The 23,250-nt window shown below is 43.0% G+C and overlaps 1 protein-coding gene across 1 annotated transcript in view; it reads left to right on the forward strand.

Moving 5' to 3' along the window:
• The window catches only part of LOC126474671 (sialin-like), an 84,032-nt gene that overhangs the window by 43,497 nt on the left and 17,285 nt on the right, over positions 1 to 23,250 (forward strand). Inside the window, exons 6-8 of the mRNA XM_050102150.1 lie at positions 5,066 to 5,218; positions 10,601 to 10,733; positions 20,876 to 21,117. Coding sequence (XP_049958107.1) covers positions 5,066 to 5,218; positions 10,601 to 10,733; positions 20,876 to 21,117 — 528 coding nt within the window. The remainder of the gene's footprint in view (positions 1 to 5,065; positions 5,219 to 10,600; positions 10,734 to 20,875; positions 21,118 to 23,250) is intronic.

The following is a 23,250-nucleotide window of genomic DNA, read 5'->3' on the forward strand; positions in this document are numbered from 1 at the left end:
ACTCGGTAATCCGTGGAGACATCGCTCCTTCAGGTTGCAGCTGGCCATAACGAATTCATTTTGAAATATTGGGCGAATCTGATTGGGTCTGCCAGCTGTTTCTCTCTTTTCGTTGATTGAGCTTGGTAAGAAAAACCATCGTCTAAGAGTTCGCCTAAGTTCAGTGCTCGCTTCGCTAAGATGTCTACTATTTCACTATGAAAGATGTCACTGTTTCCAAGAATGCAAAATAAATTTGCTACTAGTCCTGCTTGCCTACTTGTAGCGACTTGTTTGATTATGTCTATAATTATGGGCGACACACTTTTATTCCGGTTTGGTTATTTGAGGTACTTCAGCATGATTTGGGAAACAGTTAACAACGCCATATTGCTCCTTGCGTAAGATCTACCATATTTTACTGCTTCCCTAATTGAGATTGTTGCCTTCTTAGGTGGGGAATATGGGTCTTGATAATTTTCTGCAAGGTTGTCTATTGCACATCCTACTTTTCGCCCTAGATCCATCCTTGTAAATCACCTTCTGATTCAGGAAGGTGATATTGAGCAAAACGTTGATTTCATTCTTCGGAGCCGGAGGCCCAGTCGTGTACCTTATATGACTGCACAACACAAAGTTTTACATCTCGCCTGGGCCCGTCAAACCGGACATTGGACTGTTGATGACTGGAGACATGTTGCCCGCTCTGACGAGTCTCGTTTCAAATTGTATCGAGCGGATGGATGTGTACGGATATGGAGACAACCTCATGAGTCCATGGACCCTGCACGTCAGCAGGGAACTGATCAAGCTGGTGGAGGCTCTGTAATGTTGTGGAGCGTGTGCAGTTGGATTGATATGGGACTCCTGATAAGTTTAGATACGGCTCTGACAGGTGACACGTACTTAAGTATCCTATCTGATCACTTGGATCCATTCATGTCCATTGTCCTAGGGCAATTCCAGCAGGAGAATGCGGCACCCCACACGTCCAGAATTGCTACAGAGTGGCTGCAGGAACACTCTTCTTAGTTAAAACAATTCCGCTGGCCACCAAACTCCCCACACATGAACATTATTGAGCATACGTGGGACGCCTTGCAACGTGCTGTTCAGAAGAGATCTTAACCCCCTCGTACTCTTACGGATTTACGGACAGCCCTGCAGGTTTCATGATGTTAATTCGATACAGCACTACTTCAGACATTAGTCGAGTCCACGGCACGTCATGTTGTGGCACTTCTGCGTGCTTGCGGGGGCCCTGCTTGATGTTAGGCAAGTGTACCAGTTTCTTTGGCTCTTCAGTGATTTAATTCCCACGTGTGTTATATCTTGTGTTTATGTCTTTCCTGAACATTTTTGTACCCCGTCTCTCATCGGTCAACCGAAATTCTTCAGTTGGTTCAAATGGCTCTTAACACTATGGGACTTAACATCTGAGGTCATCAGTCTCCTAGACTTAGAACTACTTAAACCTAACGAACCTAAGGACATCACACACATCCATGCCCGAGGCAGGATTCGAACCTGCGACCGTATCAGCAGCGCGGTTCCGAACTGAAGCGCCTAGAACCGCTCGGCCACAGAGGCCGGCAATTATTCGGTTAGCCAAGGTTTCTTGCCAGTTCCCTGCCTCATATCTACAGTTGTTTGTTCAACTTCTGTGACTGTCCGGTTTAATTATGCCCATTCTTCTTCAACTGCGTATTGTTGTTTCATTATCCCAGTATCTACCACCTTAAGGAACCTCAGACGCATATCTTCATTCTTCAGTAGTTCAGTACCTCTTTTCGCACTGATTCTTCGGGAAGATTCTGTTAAACCTCAGGCTACTCTTCATCATTCTTAAATTTTGATCCGAGTTTATATCTTGTCTGAGTATACTTTACGATATCTGATTTCAGAATGTTTGTCTGACCGTGAGGTAATCCAGCTGGAATATTTCCATGTCTTTTGGCCTTTTCCAACTAAGTGAAAATTGCAAAGAAAAGTCCACTCCCCATAACATCGTGTGGAATACTAAGAAAAAAGTCTCGCAATGGAAACTAATGAACATAGGAAGTTAAACAGGGGTGGACCAAATAAACATGGAATATGGGTAAACCATCTCAGACAGATGTAATGAGAAAATGCATTAAAAATATACACGATAATCAAAGAAATGGCTCTGAGCACTATGGGACTTAACATCTCTGGTCATCAGTCCCCTAGAACTTAGAACTACTTAAACCTAACTAACCTAAGGACATCACACACAGCCATGCCCGAGGCAGGATTCGAACCTGCGACCGTAGCAGTCGCGCGGTTCCGGACTGAGCGCCTGAACCGCTAGACCACCGCGGCCGGCTACACGATAATCCCTTGGCACAGGAGGGTGCGATTGGAAAGGAAATGTTATTATTAGCTATGTTCACATAACCCCCCCCCCCCCCCCTCACCCGATGAATGCGGAGTTGGTAAACAGAGTAAGGGAAAGACCCAGAAAAGTACATATAAGCACCAGATCCCTTGCCTAACTCCGTGTTCTACTAGCTGACTGCATGAATTCATTTAGAAAAACAAGACTAACTCGAATCAAAGGACTTTGCGGTTTCCTCGTCACAAAGCATAGACATGCAGTTCATCCATACCATGGTTCGAGAAACACGATGGCATCTCTTCCTCTGACAGTCCAAGATGAAGTTCCCCTCTAGAGATCCAGGATGAAATTTGTACGAACAACTGCTCTCCTTCTCAAAATGATGCTGGTTCTGCCAGCACGAGATTCTTGTTAGCCAGTCGCTGTGGACCTTCCAAGTACCAACCAATGATAAATTTATGACAATAGCAACAATCTCCCTCCTCGTAAATAATCCGGCTGTGATTAACTAGTGATTCACATTTCCCTTTCAGAATGGGACAGAAAGAAGAAATTCTGCGAGTCTTCCCACTACGAGAATAGTTTTTGTGAACCAATCCGGAAACGAACTCCCCTACAAAATTCAATCATCGATTACTACTGCTGACCTTTGCGTCCAACAGATACTTAATCACCCTGAATGTGTCGTGTTTTCCCATCCACCTACAGATCGCTATCTTTTTGGAAAGCATTCTTTACGCTGCTTCTGAAAATGGAACTTTATAACTTTCCGAAAGCCGCCTCCAGCACTCTGTAAGGCACTTACCGAAACGTGAGGCCCGTCCCTGGCACCACTTGTTCGTTCAGTGCGTGCCTGCCCTAGGACTCTACTTTTCAGCGAGGATCTGTTTCGCGACTCATCTACAGTTCTCAGGCCCTCGCAGTCGGCCGCCAGTCACAGTTTTCAGAGAAACATTACCCATATATTTGACTATAAAGAAATGAAATGGAAAAATACTTATTAGATTGGCGATAACTGGCGTTAGTTTCAGCTACGTCCACATTTTCATGCATCACTAGTAATTTGCGTTGATTTGGCAATTCTAACACGAATACTGGGTTATTACTTAGGTTATTGAGCAGTTTTAGGAAAAATCTATTCCGTAAAATTACTACTGAGCCCATATTTTCCTATATCTGTCTCCTATTCCTCTCTCTACCACAGTACGCCAGCCGCTCATGATTATTACATTTTTGTCTCTCTTTATACGCTGAATTAGCCGTTCAGTGTCCTCATATGTTTTCTTTAGCTCTTCATTTTCTGCTTGTGGCGTCGGAATGTATATTCGAACTATTTGTATTGGCAGTTATTTGCTGCCGATTCTGATGAGAATAATCCTAAAACTGAAATGTTCACAATAACTCATTCTCTGCGCCACCATCCTATTCATAACGCATCCTACTCATGTTATACCGTTTTCTGTTGCTGCTGAGATTATGCTACATTCGTCTGATCAAAAATTCTGACCATTTTTTCGTTTCACTTTATTGACCACACTGTATGTAGGTTGAACCCTTGCATTTCCATTTGCTGATTTTGTAACTTCCCTTCCACGTTGAAACTTCTAACATTCCACTCTCTGTCTCGTTGTATGTTACTCTTTCGTTGGTCGTTTATTCTTTTTCTCTCCATTTGCAGTCCTCTCCAGGAAATTCGGATTGAGTACTAATCCAGAATCGTTTACCAAAGGAGAGATCATCAATTACACGCCACATGTCCAGTGAATACACATGAAGTACCTTTATCGCAGTGATTTCCCTGTCTTCTTCATCCTCATGCCGTTGTTCTTTTAAGGCAGTTTCCCACCCCAAGGTCTAGAAGGTTCCATGAATCTTTGTCCTTTTATCCACTGTCTTTGACAAGGCCATTGATAGAACAAGGGTGATTCCTTAAAAATTAAACAGTGCTGGGATCCAACTCGTTACCCGTGTCGGTTTGACTAGTAGTTAATGAAACTATCCCTAGACCACAGTGACGAGGAGTAAACTGCCCCTCCTTTGCTAGCGTCGGCAGTTCGTGTCTCGGCACTGAAGCCTTCATAACATCGTTGCTAGAATGCAACTGTTATCGCGTTTTAGTGTATCTGAAAATGATTTAAAAATGTGTTTATTTTGTAAGACGATTCTGGCTTCGCTCATTGGTACTAATTTGGGATCCTGTTCCATTCAGTAGTATCGTTGACTGTCTTTGGACTTCTGTGCCATCAACTTAGCGTCAGTTTTACAGAATTATCACCGTCAAAAATCGACAAGGAATGCAAAGTTCCACAGGCTATACCTCCGGCCGTATAGCTGGTGAATCTAACTAAACAACTAAAACATTGTATCGGCAAAGCTGGTGGTACAGTACACAAATAATAAAAAAGAAAACGTTAATCAAAAACACATTTTTCCTTTTAGTAGTATACTGTTTTATTTGTTGCCTGCGTACCAAAGTGATAGTTTGATTCCTTTCGCACTGCATATGTGATTTGAACTGCTTTATAATGATGATCATTAGGTGATTACTGGACACTTAATTCCACAATATCACTGCCTTGCACCAGTTCAAGAGGACAGGGTCATAATTTCTCTCTTGATTATCATTTCACTGCTCGTTTGGTTTAGCAAGCTGTTCGTGCAGTAGTGCTTGAGCAATGTAGTATGTTCAGAAGGAGTAATGTGTGCACTATGTTTCTGATGTTGCAGCAAAAGCTGCCCGTGCCCTGGAGAAGCTTGCTGTCGACGCCAGCTATCTGGGCGCTGGTCGCGTACTTCGTAACTTACGACTGTACCTTCTACCTGTTTCTCTCTTCGCTGCCGCTCTATATCGCCGACATCTTGCACTTTGATGTGGAAAGTGTAAGTATAGGAAACTTCTACCAGTGTTCTTAGCGTAAACACACTTTCAGTGACACATACGCTGAGGTGACAATAGTCGTGGGGTAGCGATATGGACATACACAGATAGCGGCGGTATAGTGAGGACACTAGGTATAAAAAGACAGTGATTGCGGAAATTACGTATTTCGAAATCCACAATGTCAAGAGAGCGGTCAGAATACCAAATTTCAGGCACTGCCTCTCACCGCAGACAACGCTGTGGTCCATGGCCTTCACTTAACGACCTAGAGCAATGGCGTTTGCTTAGAGTTGTCAGTGTTAACAGACAAGCCACACCGCTTGAAATAACAGTAGAAATCAATGTGAGACCTAGGGTGAACGTATCCATTGGGACAGTGGGGTAAAATGTAAATGTCGTGTGACTAGGGAATCCTATCGGGTAGACCGTTCGCCGGGTGCAAGTCTTTCGATTTGACGCCACTTCGGAGACTTGCGCGTCGATGGGGATGAAATGATAGTGATTAGGACAACACAACACCTCCGACCCAGCCAGGAATCGAACCTGGGTCCTTAGGATTGACATTCTGTCGCGCTGACCACCTTTTTTTCCGTTGTTGTTCGGTGTATTTGGTCGTAGCGGACGTCACAACACATCCAATGAAGTTCGTTGTTGATCCTTTCACTCAGTTTTTTTGTTTATTTCAGAGACCAGCCTGGTCTCTGACCGAACACGCTGAGCTACCGTGCCGGCGGCACTCACCTACCGGGGGCGGACCATGACAATACAGTGAAATTTGGCGTTAATGGGCTCTGGCAGCATATGACCGACGCAAGTGCCTTCGCTAACAGCACAAAAACGCCTGCAACACCTCTCCTGGACTCTTGACGACTGGAAAACTTTGACCTGGTCAGATGAGTCCGGATATCAGTTGGTAAGAGCTGATGGCAGAGTTCGAGTGCGGCGGAGAGCCAACGAAGGCATGAACCCAGGTTGTCAATAAGGCACAGAGCAGGCCGATGGTGGTTTCATAATGCTGTGCGCTGTGTTTACATGGAATGGACTTGGTCGTCTGGTCCAACTGAACCGATCACTGGAAACGGTTATGTTCGGCTGCTTGGAGATCATTTTCCGCCGTTCATGGACTTCGTGATACCAAACAACGATGGCATTTTATAGATGACAGTGTGCATTGTCACAGGGCCACAGTTGTTCGCGGCTGGTTTGAAGAACAGTCCGGATAGTTCGAGCGAATGGTTTGGCCACCCAGATAGCCCGACGTGAATCCCATCGAAAACTTATGAGACGTAATCAGGAGTTCAGTTCGTGCACAAAATCCCGCACCGGCAGTACTTTTGCAATTATAGACGGCTCTAATCGCAACATGGCTCAGTATTTCTGCAGAGGAATTCCTGCTTCTTTTTGAATCCGAGTCACGTCGAGCTGCTGCACTACTCCGGGAAAAGGAGGTCCGACTTGATATTAGGAGGTTTCCCATGACTTTTGTCACCTCCCTATACATCCACATTGGTTCATATTACAACTGCTGGTGACCGGTTCTTTTTTGTTAACATTCTGTCCTTATCGAATTCATTAGTTTCTCTTCTTACATCTCTAGCGAAACTATGGTCAGTCATTGGACAGCATAAATCAATGTACACTGTTCAAAGATACTTCAATGAATATATTCAACCCACAAATGGGGTTCCGAAAGATTCCAAAACTCTTTAAGGCACCAATTACCTTACATGTGCAAACGGCTGGAAGTCAAAGGGTCCAAATTGGATCTCAGTATCGTAAATTCTACCCTTCGTGGTTTGTATGCATGTGGCAGCGCTGGACACAGTTTGTATCACCTTACTAGTGAGGGCGTTGTCGCTGAGCCTTCCGAAACAGTTGTGTGTGCAGAAGAAACTTCAGCTGGTCCCGCCTATACAGAAGGACGGTGATGCACAATGGAGAAGACAGTCAAAAGTGTTTGACCGTAGTCACAGACCAACACGACATGGGGTTTGCAGATTCTGAAAGAGATATCGCCAAAATACATTGACGAGCGAAAACATTATGACCACATGCTTAATAACTTGTTTTTCCGTCTTTGAAACTAAAAACACCGCAGATTCTGCGTATCAGAGATCCGATATTTTGTTGGCGGATTTGTGGAGGTATGTGGCATTAGACGTCTATGCACAGGTAATGTAATTCGCGTAAATAACGGGCCGCTGATTTGCGTAAACGGTGATGGTGCCCGCTAGCTACCCAGATGATTTCCATGGCATTTACATCAGGCGAATTTGGTCGCCGTAACATCAACGTGAGTTCACTATAATACCGCTCAAACCACTATAGCACTGTTCTGGCTCCGTGACAATTATACTCCTGAAAGATGACATCGCTGTCGGGGAAGATATAAAGCATGAAGGGATGTAGGTGGTTCGCAACTGTCAGCGTGTCTTCGATTAGTTCCACAGGTCCCATGCAGGAGAATGTCTCCCATAGCATAATTCTGCTCCCATCATCCTGCGTCCATGGCGGACTGCACGTTTCGAGCCACCGTTCAACTCGATGACGGTGTTTGCAGAGACGACCATCGATCTAGTGTATAAAAAATGTGACTCACCTGAAGAGCCGATACGTTCCCATTGATCGACGGTCGTATCCCGATGGTCCGTGCCCAATGCAATCGTAATTCACGATGTTGTTGGGTCAACGTGTGAACACGTAGGGGTGGTCTGCTGCGGAGCCCCATTTTCAACAATGTACGATCAACAGTGTGCTCCGAAACACTTGTGCGTGCACCAGCATTGTGCTCTTCCTGCAGAGATGCCAAAGATGATCATCTACCCTACTTTGCAGAGCAGAGATGCCTCCGAACGCCATGTTCTATGAAGACTTGTGGAGGTCCAACCATTTAGCGCCTAGTAGTAGTTTCACTGTTCTTCTACCTCTTTCCATAGATGCTCACGACAGAAAGACTTAAACATTCGACCAGATTCGTCGTTTTCGAGATGCTCATTCACAGGCTCTGCGTAGAACCTGCCCTTTGTCATAGTCGCTTATCTCAACGGATATACCCATTTGGAGCACCTAATCTTCGCTAGGGTGATCCCCCGATCGTGTCTGCTCCGCTTACATACTTTTGTGCCCGCATCGGCACGAGGCAGCATCCAACGTCGCGGTGGACAGTGGTAATGAGGTCTTGGCTGTTCAGTGTAAGTATTATTCTGCAATATTTAAAGAAGAAACATTTTTTTGCATCTGAACGTCTCAATGAGCGTGCGCACAGATGGCGTGAAATAAGTGTAACTGTAGTCATTAATAAATAATCGAAGCAGCAGGACGAACAACTTCAATCTGGCCTATCGAACATGAGAAGATACCACAGACAATTTCTCAGGGCGCTGTGGGAGAGAGGCGATTTTGGAGATTCCCCTACTGTGGAACACTTTATTGTCAGGCGTTATTTGGGGCACTCCATCTACTGTTGAAAGATCGCTCAAGATTTTAATTACTTTAATTCTGAGCATAAGCAATGCCGACCACCCCTTGTAGAAATTTGGTCCAGTCTCAATCGGACGCACCTCCATCTAAGAAACGGCGAGCTGTTCAGAAATACAGACTCACAACGTCAGCTCATAATCGATGCATCCCCCTGCGCTTGTCTTGCGTAATACCGGTACACGACTCACGCTCCAGTGTTCGTGAAGCACATTCCTTAAGTATTGCCTTTAAGGTGGACCATTTCATATTTTCGATCAGTAGCTGTGTAAACGCAGCTCTTACCTTTATAGCATGTTTTAATAAAAGCTAAAAATTAAAAAAGTTGTTATTAGGTTACCCTGAGTGTCTGCTTAGCGTTTAGTGGATTGATTTCGATCTCTGTTCCTTATCTTCTGTAATAGTTGTTAGGATGTTACGTTTTGCAGGCGTTCTTCTACTGGTGTAAGAAAATTCCTGTACAGATTTTTAGCTGGGGGGCGGGGGGCTCCAAGCTGTCTTTAATTTTTGCGAACAGCCAAAGGAAATGGTTTGTTAGCTAGCTCCAGCTGCTCATTTAGAATGTATCGAGGCGAATTGAGGGTGTGAATGTATGTTCCTTTTTCGTTTAGGAGGTCTCCTCGCTTCGTCAGTGGTAAGTAATATCTGTAAACTATCGTTGATGTTAGAAACAGAGTATCCATGTTGATTTACGTAAGTGGTGACTGCAAATTCATTTGAGTTTTTTAGTCTATATGTACCCAAGTGTCCATGGTGTCTTGTATTAAAGCTTCAGCCGGTCTGCCCAGATATAAGCTTGGGCAATTGTCTCAAACAATCTTGTGAATTGTTGATGTGTCGAGGCCTAAGCTGGTTGAAGAGTATCTGTTACATAAACTTTATTGAAATCAGCGCTGCCCCTACGCCGGGAAGAATAACGTTTTCCCTGTTATTGCATTCGGGTGAGGGAAGCAATATTGGCGTTATTTACAAGCAGACCCCTCTGGTAGAGTTGGAAACTGAAATCAGGAAAGTCAGCTGGAGATTTCGATCTAGAACACAAATCCAAGGTGCTTACTACTTACTGTACCTCATTGCTCAGACAAAGATAACATAATATGCACACATCGGGTCTGAAATTCGGGAATATAATGCAAAATTTCGGTCTGCTTGCTTCAATATGCTTTCCATCAGTCGCTTTATTTTGCCTGTACCCGCTTTCAGGCACCCCTCAATATGAGCAAATGTTAAATATAAATATATTGAAAACCTGTTTTTCAGACAGCTGTTTTTATTGTTTCATATGATGTTAAGTAACTGGTTTCAGAACATACAGTCCATTATCACGTGCTTACCATAGGACTTAATACAGCCAAAAGAAAAATGTTACAATCTTTCTCATAGGACTGTAACTTTTTCCGGACAATTAAACCTGATTTCATGGAGTTAATACGGAGCTATATTTTCTGATCCTTTTGTACTATAGAAGAGGAGATAATGAAGATAACTGTTTGGAAAACAGATTTTCTATACATCAAAATTTATTGAACTGCAGATACACAACACTTCGTCGCCAAGATTAAGTCCCTAATTTTGAGCAATTTACTCACTTCTTATATAAAACAGTCTCTTAGATTTCACAGAAAATATATGATTTTATATCCAGAAAGAAACTGTCAATAATATTTTGGATTAAAGAAATTTCATTTAAGTATTTTAATGTCATATATCATCCACTGACAATTTTATTAGTTAACGAAGTATTTCGACCTCTGGTAGCTCATTTTCAGACTTAGCTTCCATTAAGTCGTGGAGTGTCTGTATTGTAGATAAATACTCGTAGATGCGACAACCATTGGGACTAATCTACCTAATTGTTCATAGCCCCGAGCGCATTGTAAAAATGGTCCTTCTATTTTGCACAGAATGGCATCCTATCTTCTGTTCCTCACATCACTGGCGCAGCTGGTAATTTGCTGTTTGGCTGGTTGATTGACCTTATTCTCCGGAAGGACTACGTGTCAAAAATGTGTGGATTCCGTATCATAAACGGAATAGGTAAGTTTATGAATTGTATCTATTTTTTGTGCCTAGAGCCTTTTTACTAGAATTTTTATCTAATTTCCTTTTTACCGAAAGTGACACTGTGTAGTGGAGCAGCCCTGAATAATTATATTTTTATTCATTATTTTACTGTCCACAATGCTCTCGGGAATTCCTGGGCTTCAAACTCTCTTTCGGTAACCGACTGAGGGGACATAGTGGCTATTGATTTACTTAATTTCGTTAGATTAAGGCCTTAGGCCGTTTCTTACATTGGATTACGGCTCTAAAGAAAGAAATCCTTTTACATCCCATTTTTAATTAACTATCGTTATGATTATAATACTATTAATAATAATAATAATAATAATAGAAGCGGAAGGATGAACTACACACATGACCACTCGGAATAACAGTAGGACAGAGTGTTGCACCTTGAGGATATTATACCTAGGAACACATGATGTTTCGTTGTCGGTGTCTCGGTCTAGTTACTGATTTTTACTATAACATGAAGAAATGCGCACTGGACACCACCATAAGCAATATCCGGCATTTTCTACTGTATTTTTGTTGTTGTTGTGGGACATGTAGCATTTGTAAATTTATGAGTTCCACATATTTAAGTGCTGTATAATAAATTAAAGCTACTTGTTACACAGTTTTATGGTGAGTAAAATTCTGTATATTTTTAAAACTAGTTGCATAAAGTGTGGAGGTTTGAGCCATGCTTCCTTCGTCGTTCGACATGTTGTACCGTGAAACGGAAGAAAGTGCTCTACTATGGAACACGCGACATTTGCAAATAAACTAAGTTTTTGTAGTGTTAACAGCTTTTACTGTTTTGAAGATTGAAATTTGTGTTAGTTTCCAATAGCTTCTATTTCAAAATGTTTCTAACCTGTAAATGGCTTTTTATAACTCTCCTTATTAGTTTGGTGGGAATACTTCTTATTAATCTGATTTAACTTACTAGTTATTGCTTTGTTAGTACACTATTGACGCAAACATAGGCTATTACGTGCAGTATTTACAAGATTTTCTAAAATGCAACACTATTAATTTTTATCGTGAATATTTGTTCCTGGACACATCACTATGATGTATTTTGGAACAGTTTTTCACGTTTTGAAAAACCTTACTTTTCCAGAGTAATTTTTGAAGTTTCAGGAAAAGACCGCAACGAACATCAATTGAGTTTTATAATTAAAAACGGAACAACAAAATTTAATGAGCCTTCTATTGTAATGCGAAAGTCTGAAAAGTGTTCCCCTGATGGCTATAGTCTGTCCAAAATTCCTTTAGGATTGACACTTCGGCAAGAGCACGTGGAGACGCCGAACAGATTTGCCACGTACCGCACGGAACACATGCGTAATCTTACATTTCATTCACTCGGGCTGACAGGCAAACTGTTCACTTTATGACTATGGAAACTGCATCAATATGTTCTGGAAACGTTACAATAGTTTTGATTTTAGTTTAATTGCGCAACAAAGACGATATAAGGACAGTTTTCTCAAGACATGCGGGAAACTTTTCTTTATTGAAATTAGGCGAACACTTTACGCGAATGAACTCTTAAGAAAACATCATACCATCATAAATTCGAAACCAGAACTCTGTCGGAGATCTCTAATGCGAAACAATTTGACTTAAATGTGACGCACAACGGTCCGCTTTCCAGTCAGTTACCTATCGGGCACTTGTACCGTTTCGACAAGAGAAAATCATCGTTGTAGGTTTGTAATGAAACTGTTATTAATTTTTCTGATTCGCCTACTTAATTCTAACACAACGGAAAATAAGATTAAGTTTATTTATGACGGTGGGAAAACGTACTTTGAACAGGCCAACCTCTATTGTATGGCACGAAGAAAAGGGATACAAATAACAGGGTATCTGTATTACAGCAGTTATATTGTAAACAGTAACATTTATTTTGTGTTATAAATACTAAACTCCTGATATGAACTTCCTCTGGAATTAGTTGCTGTTAAGGCCTTCTTATTAAAATTTCAAAACTTACGAAGATATGATTTTAATACGTATGTGCTTACATAACTGCGCACGCCAGACATGTAACTGGATCCGCCTGTGCTCCATTTCTACTAGGATAATGGAAAATCTCCACTGATATCACTTTCATCGCTATGGAGGATTCTTGAAGTGTCGCTATAGCTGTCACTATCACTGTTGTCATTTACTTAAATTATCATCTCCTCCCGTGAAATTTCCAACAGAGCTCCATTCTGCCATGCTCTTTCCATGATTCTCTGCGTGCGCTTGACGGCTGTCTTCCAATTATCAGTGGCGACGCTCCTGTCAGCTTCTCTTGTGAATGCTTCGACTGCAGAAAGGGTAGATTTATTATTATTCCTGGGAAAGCAACCTTTAATTTGGGCCTATGTCAACTCTGTTGGGTTGAAATGGCAGTGGTAAGGCTGTAGCCTAACGACTGCATGCCAGTTCGTCGATTGTGGCTTGTGGAGAGATATTTTTTCCATAAGATCCACCTCTTTAAAGTCATCACTTATATCGACTTTATTAAACCGAAGCCAATCAATGATCCTCTCGGTTTGCCGTGGTATGTGTCTTGTTAATAACAAATGAGTGTTAAAGAGCGTTGTGTAGCACAAAAAATGGTTCAAATGGCTCTGAGCACTATGGGACTTAACATCTGATGTCATCAGTCCCCTAGAACTTAGAACTACTTAAACCTAACTAACCTAAGGACATCACACACATCCATACCCGAGGCAGGATTCGAACCTGCGACCGTAGCGGTCGCGCGGTTCCAGACTGAAGCGCCTAGAACCGCTCGACCACACTGGCCGGCAATTACTCTTATATATGTTTCACATCATAGTATATGTTGGAATATAACACAGAGGAATACGTAACATGTGCCACTTTCTCCACCAAGACTAATCTTAATGCATGTGAAAGTATGCAAACATGGATCAGAGATAATGTTTCCTTCAAACACAAAACCCGCGACGTCCTTCCCTCCCTGGTTTATCAAGTTATGACCATCTGCACAGACCTGGTGATAGTTCGTCCATCAGCAGTGGCGAGGATCACCATCTGTGAACCCCGTCTCAAACTTCTCCTGTTTATATTCCCATGACCTTCGAAGAACTTGTAGCCTATTTCGCCATAGACAGAAAGGACGTGAGGTAACAGTAAATAACAACAGTATTCGCGCCTTCACTTTTTGCAGCCAAGTGTTTCAATCTACAAGAGCAGCAACTTTCGGAAACTCTGAGCGGCATCTGACGAGTCCCCCTGAGTGGCAGAGAGAAGGAAGGGGCTACATATGCGTCCAAAAGGAAGTCGCTGGACTCGATAAATGGTACTTTCAGTAGTAATGATAAATTATTCTCTGCCAGTGTTAATGGTACGTACCAGAGAAATACGTTAGGGTGTAGACGAAATCTCATTAGTATTGTATTCGTGTTAGGAGATTAACGCCAATCTCAAATAGATCACTGAATGAGGGGCATTCTCTTCGAGTGAAGGTCCGTAGAAAACAATGCACCATTTAACATTTTCCCATCTGTCCTTTATCTGCAAGTTGTGGGGCATATAAAAAACATACCTTCTGGTTGCTGAGGTGAGACCATTTCTCCATACTCTTTCTAATATTGTCTACCACCTGCACTTCGTAGACTCACTTGATACTCTAATTGCGTAGGCTTCTGTGGCCCGAGACAGCTGACGTATCAGTATTATGGGTATGATACCACATCATTTTTTAAAAATCTATTACGTTTCGGTCACGGTTACAGTATCCATCAGTGTCTACCGGTAGACCTAGAAGAAGATCATAGTAAGTGTAGCCAGAACGTTGGTTAAAAAAAAAAAAAAGTGTGTGAAATCTTATGGGACTTATCTGCCAAGGTTATCAGTCCCTAAGCTTACACACTACTTAACCTAAATTATCCTAAGGACAAACACACACACACCCATGCCCGAGGGAGGACTCGAACCTCCGCCGGGACCAGCCGCACAGACCATGACTGCAGCGCCTTTAGACCGCTCGGCTAATCGCGCGCGGCAACGTTGGTTTCACCAGTAACAGTTTTTTTACTGCTACTGCGAGACCCAGAAAAAGGCTACTGTAACCGTGGCCGAAATGTCGGTTTCACCAGTAATAGTTCTTTGGAAATAACCAGCAAAGTTTTACAAGTATGTCAGTTCTTGATACTGTTCTTCTCAGATCTTCTTTCCAGTGATACAAAACCCGTATATTAAATGAATCAGGAATATTGTTAGATACGAAGGGTATTTGCTGCCGCAGCAGGCGAATAATGCGTCGCTGGCCTTCTAGGCCGTAAGATGTGTGAAATTCTTCCAGTAGTATAGAATGTCTTAGCCTTATAGGAAGATCTTCATCCGGATTTATTCCTATGGAGGCTAGGTTGCAGAAGCTTTAGCAGGTATCTTCAGAGTGTTTAAATACGCTGTTGAGTAGCTTTTACATTTACATTAACGGTCGATAAATATCTAATCGTTCTCCTAAGGTCTTAAAACGAGTGATAGATATTGGGGTATCGTACTGATCAGTTTTACAGTACTGGTCTGCGGGTACAGGTGATTCGATATGAAGATCCAGTTCGTGTCTAGGATCAGATAGCTGTGATTTTCGTGTCTTTCTCAGTATTTCTGGATCTTAAAGAAATGTTAAGTGTTGCGGTAAGCAATGTGTACTCCGTAGGGTAGTAAGAGAGATTTGTTCATTGTTGTACAGTCTTCACAGGTTTAATGTAACAGCACGACCTGAATCTGATCTGAAGTAATAATTCTCGAAGGCGTGGACTGTCAGCGGTTAATACAATGTTTTTAACTTCAGGCTGTCACTCAATGGTTTTCTGATAAAACTGAATTGACTGCCATCATACAAACACAGCGGTCAACCTACTCAAATCTTTACGTTGTATGATGCGTATACGTGCGGTTTGAATACACATTGACGAAAAAAAAAAAAATCGAGAAAAATGGCTCTGAGCACTACGGGACTTAACATCTATGGTCATCAGTCCCCTAGAACTTAGAACTACTTAAACCTAACTAACCTAAGGACATCACACAACACCCAGTCATCACGAGGCAGAGAAAATCCCTGACCCCGCCGGGAATCGAACCCGGGCGTGGGAAGCGAGAACGCTACCGCACGACCACGAGCTGCAGTAAAAAAAAAAAAAAAAAAAAAAAAACAAAAAAAAAACGAATCATCAAAAAATAATTAATGTAGAGTAATGAAATTTCTGGAATACATTTGTCTAGGTAACATATTAAAGTATTAATTAAACTGATAAACATTGCAACAACAATGCGCGAGATAAGCCATTGCAAATGTGCCTTAGTAAACGGTGCGACCGCCAGAATGTTGAACGCAAGCATCCAAAAGAGCATGAATTGTGCTGCACATACGTCAGATATCAGTTTGTGGGATGGAATTCCGTGCCTGCTACACTTGGTCCGTCAATACAGGGACGGTCAATGCTGTTTGTGGATGACGCTGGAGTTGTCGTCCGATGATGTCTCGTATGTGCTCGACTGGACACTGATCTGGTGATCAAGAACGCCAGGACAACATGTCCTCACTCTGTAGGTAATGATGGGTTACAAAAGCGGTATGTGGAGGAGCGTCATGTGCTGGAAAACTCCGCATGGAATGTTGTTCATGAATGGCAGCACAACAGGCTGAATCGCCAGACTGTTACAAATACGCGGGCAGGGTGCATGGGATAACCACGGGAGTGCTCCTGCTGTCATACGAAATTGCACTCCAGACCATTACTCCTGGTGTAGTCCCGTGTGTCTAGCATGCAGAGTGGTTGGTTGCAGGCCCTCAACTACTCTCCTTGGAACCAATGCACTGCCATCACTGATACCGAAGCAGATTCTGCTTCCGTCAGAAAATACAACACACCACCACTCTGCCCTCCAACTAGCTGAAGTCCCAAATCGCGGTGGATTGGGGTCAGTGGAAAACACGCTACAGGGTGTCTGTCTCGAAGCTGTCCTTGACGTAACCGTTTTGTAACAGTTCGTTGGGTCACTGTGTTGCTAACTTCTTCTCAAACTGCTGCTGCAGATGCGGCACGATACCTCAGACCCGTACGTCGAATACCCTCTCGGTAGTGCCAAGTGGCCGCTCGGAGTCCAGTTTTCTTGAGACCGTACATTCTCGTGAGTCCCGCTACCAGCAATGATGTACGCTGGCTACATTCCTGCCAAGTCTGTCTGCAGAATCGGAACATCCAACTTCTCGTAGCCATATTACACGACTCCAATCAAACTCTGTGAGGTGTTGATAATGTCGTCTTTGTCGCCTCAAAGGCAGTCTTGACGACCATCAACCCACCACGTCCAGTCTCAAATGCAACAAACGCTCACGACCATTAGAAGGTATATTTAAAGCAAACCTGACTTGCATTCTCATAATAAGGCTACTAGCGCCTGTCTTACGCGACTGGTGCAAAATTTGAATAGACATCATGTATCAGATATAGAAACACGACTACCAACTTTATTTTATGTCGCACAACCCCTTCTTGGTATTGCGATTTTTTTTCCATCAGTATATTTCAAACTCAAATACACTGGCACACATTGTCAACCGAGGTAGAATTTGTGGGAGCTATGTGTGAGACACAACTTTCAGTTTTGGTGCAAATGAATTTGTGGCGGTTCTTTCTACAACAGAAACAAAAGAAGTTTCCATACTTTGCACGGATATTAACTTCTTGAACGCGAATGAACCACAGAAAACAACGGTTATTCGAGTTTAATATCGTGATATGTTAATCAGTATTTGCCATAATCTTACAACCTTATTGCTAATGAACTACTTGTTGACAGAACATAAGTTACGTCTTTTGTTTTCTGAACTTATTGGTTTGGGATGACAATGAAATGCGGCTGCAGAAGTGTTGTAACCCATGGAATTAAATTCCTTTCTGACGATATGCGCATAAGTGCCGTACGAACTTCCTTGTCCAAATACATTAACTATAAAATGTTGCGTTCCTACAGTTGCTTCCGATATACGGGAATTGTTCAGCGCTTGGATACGTCTTCGGGGGATGCGCCAAGTATCGGCGGCGCGAATACGCGTCTTTATACATTAACATTTTCACCCAGCGGCAGCAGGCCCTGAATACGTAGGTTGCAGTCTATGAAAGTGGCTCTCAAAATTTCTGGAGATGCGATCCGAATAGTTTCTATCTCAATCCACAACGATCCACGTCAGCCTACTTGAGAATTGGCAAATGTGATGAACTGTGGTTATTTCACCATCGTGCGATATTTGCATGCACTGGGGAAGGCCCAAAAATCGGATGTGTGGCTACTGCTTGCGCTAAACCAAGAATCACAAAAATCAGCGGGTAGCCATATGTGCATCACTGCTTGCTCATGAGCTGCGTCATGAACTACACCGACCATTCATATACTGTATCGCTACTCGTGACGAGAAATGGTGTATTTATGCTAACATAAGAAAATTAATGGAATGGTTGAGCCCAAACAAAGCAGAAGCCCCATACAAAAACCTGAGCTCAGCCAGAAAGGCAATGTTATGGATATGATGGAACAGCGACAGTGTGGTGTACCACGAATTGCTTCCCTGAGTTGTGACCATCACTGCTGACATTTATTGTCAGCAAGTGAGACGTCTCGCAGATGCAATCCAAGAATAACGACCAGGAAGACTGCATTGGGTGAAGCTGCTCCACAATAAAGCCGGCCTACATTCTGATAGAGTGACAAAAAACTCTATACAGGAATCGGGTTGGGAAGTCATTCCGCACCCAGATTTCGCTCTCAGACTTCCATCTTTTCCGCCCTCTGTCGAACAACTTTCAAGGAATTTTCTTTCGAGATGAAAATGTGCACCGAACATGGCTCGCCGTGTTCTTCACTTCAAAACCACGTGATTCTACGGTCGTGGAATCGAGAAGTTACCTAGCGTTGGCAGAATGTTGTAAATTGCGAAGGAGAATATGCTATTGATGACTAAAGTCTCTGTTATGTGCACACTAATTAGTCAGAACATTATGACTACCGATCTACTAGTGATATAAGGACCGTCCAAGCGATAGCAGCGTCACCTGGCAAGTATGACCGCTAGTCAGACACACCCACGGTGCATGAGGTATCGGTCAGCGTGCTGCCGTGTGTAGAATGGCGAAGGAGCGCCATCTACCTGAGTTTGACCAGGGTAGATTGTGATGGCTTGGAGGCTCGGCACGAGCATTTCGGAAATTGCTCGACTTGTCGAGTGTTTGAGGAGTGCTGTGGTGAGTGTCTTCAACAGGCGTGTCGAAACCAAGGTGAACCCAGGTCCAGATTTCGTGGGGTTGGGCGGCCACCCCTCGTTACAGATGTCGGACGTCGTAAGCTGAGCAGACTGGTAAAACAGGACAGGTGGTGAACTGGGGCAAAACTAAGATCAGATTTTAATGCTCGGCAGAGTAAAATTGTGTCAGGACACACAGCGCACCGAACAGTCCTAACGATGGGCCTCCACAGCCGATGATCCATGCTAGTGTCAGTGTCAACACCATGACATCGGCAATTACGACTGAAATGGGCACGTGACCATCGAAACTGGACGTTGGTGCAATGGCAAAAGGTTGCATGATCTGATGAATCCCAATAGCTTCTTCATCATGTCGATTAGAAGGGCGCGAATCCGTCGTCTTCCAGAGGAACAGCTCCTTGACACCTGTACTGTGGATCGGAGAAAAGCTGGCGGTGGCACCATTATGTTCTGGTGAACATTCACGTGGGCTTTCATGGGTCCAGTTGAACTCGTGCAGTGCACCATAACGGCCAAGGACTATCGTATACTGGTTGCAGACTACGTACACTCCTGCATGAAGATCGGGTTTCCCACCGGCAGTGGCGTTTTTGAACAAGATACTATGTCATGTCATGAGGCGAGCAGTGCGGTGGAGTGGTTCGAGGAACCCATTAGTGAGTTCCATTTGATGTGCTGGTCCCCCAACTCGCCAGATCTGAACCCGATTGAACAGATCTGAGATGTATTGAATCTGGCGTCAGAATGCATCGACCCTTCCCCAGATTTTATGGGAATTAGGTGCCCTGTGTGTGCAGATGTGATGCCAACTCCTTCTGGCGACCTAACAAAGCTTCATTGCTTCTATGCCACGACGCATCGCCGCTGTCATCCATTCCAAAGGTGGTTATACTGGCTATTAGGTAGGTGGTCATAATGTTCTGGCTGAACAAATGTGTATGTCGTGTTTATTAAACTTACGGAAAAACGCTGCGAACTTGTGTAACAATCTAGTATCTTACAGAAATAAAACAGGATCTAATCAAGTTAAAATCTTCTGGGTTATTAGGTCGCGACATGTTTCTCCTAAAATGTTCGACGTTTCGAACCCTCTGCTGGGATCTTCCTCAGGATCTTTTGGACACCAAAAGATCCTGACCTAATAACCCAGAAGATTTTAACTTCAGTGACAACGACCACGGAAGCTTGCAGAGTTACATAGGATCTAATCAAGATGGTCCGGTGCTTGTGGTCTCGCTGTAGCATTCTCGCTTCCCGAGCATGGGGTCCCAGGTTCGATTCCCGGCGGGATCAGGGATTTCCTCTGCCTCGAGGTGACTGGATGTTGTTGTGTCGTCTTCATCATCATTATTCATCCTCATTACGGTTGGAGGAAGGCAATGGCAAACCACCTCCACTAGGACCTTGCCTAGTATGGCGGTGCGGGTCTCCCGCATTGTTCCCCTACGCTCTGTCATGGGGTATGGGACTTCATCATCATCATCAATCAAGATGACACATAAGTGTCCACACTTGTTTGGGTAAAGAAAAAAATACGTTGTATTTGGCGAAAACCCCAGCTGAAGATTAGTATGACAGTTCTACTGTGCACTAGTTATGTCAGGATAGGCTTGTACCTTTTTACATAGAAGGCTAAATTTTTTGGGTAGAGAAGTTTATAATTTAGCAGTTGGAAGCGGTGAATGAAGTAACTATGGAGGGGCCATCTACAGTGCACAATTAAGTAATCATACTCACAGCCAGTTCACTTGTACTGCAACTCTGCATGCCGTGTCAAGCAGCTGGCAGAAGAGCGGAGCCAGCTACAGCGCCCTATTGCACCCAGGTCTGTTGGTTCCCGCGGTGGCGCTGGTGGTGGTGGCGCTGGTGGGCTGCGACTCGGCCGCCATCGTGGCGATGCTGGCGCTGAGCGGCTTCTGCATGGCCTCTCACTGCACCGGCATCTACATGAACATGCAGGCCATAGCGCCCAACTACGCTGGCACCATCGTCGGTTTCGTCAACACCTTCGCCAACATATCGGGCATCATCGTCCCGTACATCGTTGGAGCCGTCACAAATGCAAATGTACGTCACGTCACCATCACTTGTGTTAAGTAGGAATAGCGTAGCACCTGGCTCACAGTGTACTGCCTTCGGGAAAGAAACTGAAAATAACGTTAGGGGAGGTTAAGCAACGTGGATTTGAGCAATATTTGTCAAATTACCGTAGTTCGAAAATGCAGCATTGTGAAGCCTTGGCTACGATACGGCAGTCAGTCAGTGACGAACGTACGAAAATGCCAGCATTTGAACTACCTTGCCCCTATTGTACTAAAGAGTGCAGTTAGTAGTTAAATTAGCTCAAGGTCTTTGTTTAAGCTGAACAGCAAAACCAAGAAACCTATAAATTACTATCCACAGTTGCTTCTATTAGAAGTGATGTTATGCATTACTTACTGTAAAACCATGGTACAAGTACTGCAGTGCCATTAATTTCCACAAAGTTGATATTGTTAAAGAAATTATTGGTGCATGTCTGAAAAAGTCATAGGTTGGCATAAATGATTGTTGACCACTGAATAGCCGCCCTTCCGCAATGGGGCATTTCTATCTGTGATAATATGGAAAAATCCTTTTCAAAGTGAGGTCCCTTGGATTGCTCTTACCTTATTATCACATTTTTTCTTTGCATTACCCATAATTTGCAGACAGAAACAATTTCTTAACTGTACAGTTTGTTTTCCAGTATACTGCAGCAGGCACTCAGAAGCATTTTCTTTCCAAGCATGTTTAGTTCAGTCAGTATATAAGGAATCTTTATATTCTCACTTTGCTGTCTGTTAAGACCACTTTTTTCCAGTACCGTGTATGGGTAACAAGTTAAAAATTATGTTGCGTACTGGGATCTACAGTCCCCTGGCGGAGTGAAAAATTTACACTTGTAAGTCAATGAAATCAAAAGATACCGCCGTATCTGTCACATATTTTGAGACTTGGAGACTCACTCATCAGAATCTATATACGTTGGACCTGGTGGTCTAGCATAAAAGTATGCGTCTTGAGATTAATAGGTCACGAGATTGACTCTCGTTCGGATCACGGATTTTTGGATCGTTTCACCCTAGCCTTCACCTATCAACGATGTGACGATTCGTCAGGAACAACATGTGGTTCGGATTCTACGTTAAACAGTAGGTCCCGTTTCCCAGATTAGAAAACTCAGATAGTTTAGGGACACGTAAGTCGCTGAAGCGGCGCCCAATAGAAAAGACTTGCACTAGGTCATTGAGCCACAAGAAATGATGATTATTGTTATCTATATACATAATTAAGTTTGTATGGAACACTCACAGTGCGAGTCCTGCCCGCACTTGTCCAGTTTTTTATGCACAGATGCAGACAGATTTTTGACCTGTAATAATATTATAAATTTTATTGTATCCACTGGCTGACACCAGCAGTGACTTTTCAAATGAGATAAGATGTGTAACTCGGATATCTTCAGTTCCATTAAGAGTATAACCTTTTGTCAACAGTGCATTTTATAGTAACATAAGTTAATAATAATTATACATTTCTTAGTATTACACACAAAGAGCAGCAACACTTTGTATAACAACGTCTTCTAAGGAGGTGGCAGCACACAGTGCCTATCTAGTATAAGAATACAGAAAGGCTCGGTGCTTAATTCGTGAATTGTTCATTTTTTCCATCGGCTACTCGAGAGTGAAATATGGCTGACTTTGATATCAGGTTTCGCCTAGAGCTTGCGTCTCACTTTGGTGGCCTACATCTACAAACTTGCTTCCCTCTTGTAATGGGATGTGTGAGAGATATTGTGCACATACTATTTGGACACCTATTACTAGCTTTTAGGATGAAATGTGTCTACCGATGGAAACACACACTGTATTTAAATAGAAAATAGTGACTAGAATTAGAAAAAAAATATTATTTTTCCATACTGTCACTTCCTTTGCAGAGAAAGATGGTTACACTGATGTATTCTTAAAAAAGATATCATGGATCTGCCATTGCTACATAGTCCGTATTTACAAAAGAAAGTCGTGATTGGCAGTAGAGAAACATCATGCACCTGCCTTTGCTATGCAGTCCATAGTTTAAAAAGAAAATCCTGACTGCCAGTAGAAAAAAATTATTTTAAACAAATCCATTACTTACATTTTGTTACAAAGGTGGAACTTCTGCTACCTCTGT

The sequence above is a fragment of the Schistocerca serialis genome, chromosome 4, assembly GCF_023864345.2.
Source record: "Schistocerca serialis cubense isolate TAMUIC-IGC-003099 chromosome 4, iqSchSeri2.2, whole genome shotgun sequence".
NCBI lineage: Eukaryota > Metazoa > Arthropoda > Insecta > Orthoptera > Acrididae > Schistocerca > Schistocerca serialis.